Here is a 5,261-nt window from a genome sequence, read left to right on the forward strand (position 1 = left end):
CTCAGCAGCAGAACTTCAATCCGCTCCCATTCATAGCTGCCGTGGCGACGCGGGGACAGACACAACTACCGCAAAACAGGAGACATTAAACTGAAAATCTTCAGATTCATTCTTTTAGACCTAAAATGTTAGGAAAATACAGCCCAGAGGTGAATTTGCCCGGAATTGTCCTTTAATATATCATGACCAGGCCGTGTTGTAGTTGTAGTAGCGGTGTTGGACCGTTTCAATTACGCAACCTAATACGTAATTAACTGTGCGGCGGAGTAGTGTCTGAAAGTGACCAGAATGAGTCCAGAATGAGTCCAGACTGAGTCCACAATGAGTCCAGAATGAGTCCAGAATGAGTCCAGAATGAGTCTAGAATGAGTCCAAACTGAGTCCACAATGAGTCCAGAATGAGTCCAGACTGAGTCCAGAATGAGTCCAGACTGAGTCCAGAATGAGTCCAGACTGAGTCCAAATTTAGTCCACAATGAGTCAGACTTAGTCCAGAATGAGTCCAGAATGAGTCCAAACTGAGTCCAAACTGAGTCCAGAATGAGTCCAAACTGAGTCCAGAATGAGTCCAGAATGAGTCCAAACTGAGTCCAGAATGAGTCCAGAATGAGTCCGGAATGAGTCCAAACTGAGTCCAAACTGAGTCCAGAATGAGTCCAAACTTAGTCCAGAATGAGTCCAGACTGAGTCCAGAATGAGTCCAAACTGAGTCCAGAATGAGTCCAGAATGAGTCCAGAATGAGTCCAGAATAAGACCAGAATGAGTCCAAACTGAGTCCAGAATGAGTCCAAACTGAGTCCAGAATGAGTCCAGAATGAGTCCAAACTGAGTCCAGAATGAGTCCAGAATAAGACCAGAATGAGTCCAAACTGAGTCCAGAATGAGTCCAAACTGAGTCCAGAATGAGTCCAGAATAAGACCAGAATGAGTCCAAACTGAGTCCAGAATGAGTCCAAACTGAGTCCAGAATGAGTCCAGAATAAGACCAGAATGAGTCCAACTGAGTCCAGAATGAGTCCAAACTGAGTCCAGAATGAGTCCAGAATAAGACCAGAATGAGTCCAAACTGAGTCCAGAATGAGTCCAAACTGAGTCCAGAATGAGTCCAGAATGAGTCCAAACTGAGTCCAGAATGAGTCCAAACTGAGTCCAGAATGAGTCCAGAATAAGACCAGAATGAGTCCAGAATGAGTCCAGAATGAGTCCAGAATGAGTCCAGAATGAGTCCAGAATGAGTCCAGAATGAGTCCAAACTGAGTCCAGAATGAGTCCAGAATGAGTCCAGAATGAGTCCAAACTGAGTCCAGAATGAGTCCAGAATGAGTCCAAACTGAGTCCAGAATGAGTCCAGAATGAGTCCAGAATGAGTCCAACTGAGTCCAGAATGAGTCCAGAATGAGTCCAGAATGAGTCCAGAATGAGTCCAGACTTAGTCCAGAATGAGTCCACAATGAGTCCACAATGAGTCCAGACTTAGTCCAGAATGAGTCCAGAATGAGTCCAGAATGAGTCCAGAATGAGTCCAGAATGAGTCCAGACTTAGTCCAGAATGAGTCCACAATGAGTCCAGAATGAGTCCAGAATGAGTCCAGAATGAGTCCAGACTTAGTCCAGAATGAGTCCAGAATGAGTCCAGAATGAGTCCAGAATGAGTCCAGAATGAGTCCAGAATGAGTCCAGAATGAGTCCAGAATGAGTCCAAACTGAGTCCACAATGAGTCCAGACTTAGTCCAGAATGAGTCCAGAATGAGTCCAGAATGAGTCCAGAATCTACGTTCCACGTTCAGTCCGTGTCTACATGGACCAGCTGAAGCCGGTTAGAAGCTGTGTCTCAGTTGCAGCTTCGGAGGACCCGGCCTACGCCGTCTCCGGGGGGGGGAGAGCATACATCAGTCCGACTGCCCAAAGGTCCAACGGCTCATTTCTCCGACTACCCATTCTACAGTGTTAAGGTTAGGTTTAGGGTAAGGTTAAGGGTTAGGGTTGATGGTTAGGGTTTAGGGTAAGGTTAAGGCTTAGGGCTACTGAAGTCGGAGAAGTGGGAGGTCGGACTAATGGACGCAAAAATAAAGAAATGTATGGTCGGAGAAATGGGTAGTCGGACAGACGTCATGCGCCGTCTCCGGGGGCAACGGCTTCGGAGGCTCCTCCTCCGGAGACCGCGTCAACCGTCGCTAAATGAGACGGTCTTTCCTGATTGTGTCCGAATATAAACAACGTCCTAACAACGCCCTAACAACGCCCTAACAACGCCCTAACAACGTCCTAACAACGCCCTAACAACGCCCTAACAACGTCCTAACAACGTCCTAACAACGTCCTAACAACGCCCTAACAACGTCCTAACAACGCCCTAACAACGCCCTAACAACGCCCTAACAACGCCCTAACAACGCCCTAACAACGTCCTAACAACGCCCTAACAACGTCCTAACAACGTCCTAACAACGCCCTAACAACGTCCTAACAACGTCCTAACAACGTCCTAACAACGCCCTAACAACGTCCTAACAACGTCCTAACAACGCCCTAACAACGTCCTAACAACGTCCTAACAACGCCCTAACAACGTCCTAACAACGTCCTAACAACGTCCTAACAACGCCCTAACAACGTCCTAACAACGTCCTAACAACGTCCTAACAACGTCCTAACAACGTCCTAACAACGTCCTAACAACATCCTAACAACGTCCTAACAACGTCCTAACAACGCCCTAACAACGCCCTAATGTTGCAACGGCTGCTAACGTTCTATAGCCGCTAACGGTCCGTAGCATGCTACGTTGCTAACAACAACGGCGTCTTCCCTATTTCCTGTTTCCTATTTCCCGTGAACGTCAACGTGACGCCTACGTACGATGACGCGCATGAACAGAATGAATAATCCACTCTACCGAATCCCCGTTTACCTGCAGCATCAAGCTGGTTATCAGTCGGCGTAGAGACGACCTGTTTCAATCTGATCCAGAATACAATCCGGTCCGTGATCCGATCCGTGATCCGATCCGTGATCCGATCCGTGATCCGATCCGTGATCCGGTCCGTGATCCGATCCGTGATCCGATCCGTGATCCGATCCGGTGTTTACACGAGACATTTACAATCTGACTGACCTCTTCATCTGGTTGTAAAGAGGATTTTTGGACTCTTGTAAACACACCTATTTTTTATGGTTTTCCCTGTTAAAAGGGTTTTCTATGGAGTTTCTCCTCAGTGGATGTGAGGGTCTAAGGACAGAGGATGTTGTTATTATGGGATGTAAAGCCCTTTGAGACAAACTGGTGGTAACAACGGGCTATACTAATAAAACTGCTGTGCCTTATGAGTCCAGACCAAACTGGTTTTACTGTGTACATTGTGTAGTACAGTGTATACTACAGTGTGTGGTACAGTATACACACAGTACTACTACACACTGTACACACTACTGCGTGTAGCAGACGTACACGTGTGACGTTCACTGACCTCATGTATTTATATGGACTTGTACTTTATTCTCTTTATGTTTCAGTCTGAGATATACACACACACACACACACACACACACACACACACACACACACACACACACACTGAGCCTCCCCTCCCCCCGCTCGTTTCCTCCTGCAGGACAAAGCGGCCACGCGCTGCTATAACGGACACACACACACTTAGACTTATACACACACACACACACACCGAAAGACAACGAAACTCAGTTTGCACAGGTAGAAACACACACACACACACACACACACACACACCGACACACACCGACACAATAAACACACACAGACACAATAAACACGCACACACACACACACACACCGACACACACAGACACAATAAACACGCACACACGCACACACACACGCACACACTCCGCTATAAACCCGTTTCCGTCTGAAGTCAAAACTCCGTTTCCCGTTTCTGCTGCGTCGCCAACTTCTACACACACACACACACACACACACACACCGAATAGCGGATCGATAATCAGCTATCGACGTGTAACGGGTAACGTGTAGTAACGTGTAGTAACGTGTAGTAACGTGTAACGTGTTCTAACGGACCGAGCGGTTGTTCCAGATGTGCGGCGCCGCGCGGGGACAAAGAGAATCAGAGTTAAAGTTTCTTCTGCTCATCGATCAGCTCAGACGCTCTGATCACACACCGATAATCAATCACCTCTGCTGCTATCGATCAGTAATCAGGTTAGTGTGTTTTCCTCACCTTCAGGTTCATTTCCTTCATCCTGTCCTGTCGCCTGCTCTCCAGCAGCCGGGACATCCCCTCCCCAGATCAAACACACCTTCACTGCTCTGCTGCTGCTCGCTGATCGATCACCTATAACTGATCAATAATGACTGATCAATAATAACTCCTCTATAATAATAACTCCTCTATAGCTGCTTCTACCGCCGCTGGTCCGGAGCGCTGGGTTCTGGTGCGGGAGAGTCCGGTCTGGCTGCGGGCGGGGGGGCGGGGCTTAGCGGTAACGTACAGCTGCTCGCTCTACTTCCGACCAATCACAGCGCAGCCCGCTGCAACCCGCTCGGCCAATCACAGCGCCGCTCGCGCCTCTAAGCCCCGCCCGCCAGCATCTGTCAGGGAGCGCTCGGGTTCTCACTCCGGGACAGCGCGGCGGCGGCCAACGCTGCGCGGGCGGAGTCAGTCTCAATAGAGCCAATACATCCCATGATACATCCACGAGTAGAGAAGCGCCTCCTGGTGGAGGAATGTGGGAACTGCAAGACAAGACATCTTTATTTCTACAGCTCAGTTCTTCACACCAAGGAACTCAATGTGCTTAAATAAAGACTAAACATTAAAAAAAGAAGCTTAAATATTTATATATATTTTTTTTTTATTATTATTATTATTTATTTTCTTGTTATCTCTTCTGATGTTTAGAAATCATCCTTGTGGTGTGATTGTCAGATGATGTTCAGTAGGTTCTCTCTGTAAGATACGATCTGTCTCTGTAGATGCACCATAAACATCCTGTCAGAGATTCTGTTACTAATAAACTAATCTTTAAAAAAAAAAGAAGCATAAAACAGAATAAAAACAAACAAAACACTAAAAACAGAGTTAAAAGCAAAAGCAAATAAAAGTAAAATAAAAGTAAAATAGATCAAGTTTTCAGTTGTTAAAAGAGCTCAGCTATCAGCACGTGAAAAGAGAAATGTGTAGTACCCATGAACTGACATCTCTGCATTGTTGGTGAATGAACAAGTGGTGTTTTCAATCATTTATCTATTATTTTTTATTTATT

At 46.6% G+C, this 5,261-nt stretch overlaps 1 protein-coding gene across 3 annotated transcripts in view; it reads right to left on the minus strand.

Annotated features, from left to right (window-relative positions):
• arhgef2b (rho/rac guanine nucleotide exchange factor (GEF) 2b) overlaps positions 1-4,436 on the minus strand; it is a 33,594-nt gene extending 29,158 nt beyond the window's left edge. For 2 of the 3 annotated variants that reach the window (XM_085803212.1, XM_085803211.1), the window contains exon 1: positions 4,217-4,436. In XM_085803212.1, coding sequence (XP_085659338.1) covers positions 4,217-4,273 — 57 coding nt within the window. In that variant the 5' untranslated portion in view covers positions 4,274-4,436. The remainder of the gene's footprint in view (positions 1-4,216) is intronic. The other variant, XM_085803213.1, reaches the window with a different exon arrangement.
• Positions 4,437-5,261: the final 825 nt, after the last annotated feature.

Source organism: Trachurus japonicus, chromosome 16, assembly GCF_045865225.1.
Source record: "Trachurus japonicus isolate A0001 chromosome 16, Traja_1.0".
NCBI lineage: Eukaryota > Metazoa > Chordata > Actinopteri > Carangiformes > Carangidae > Trachurus > Trachurus japonicus.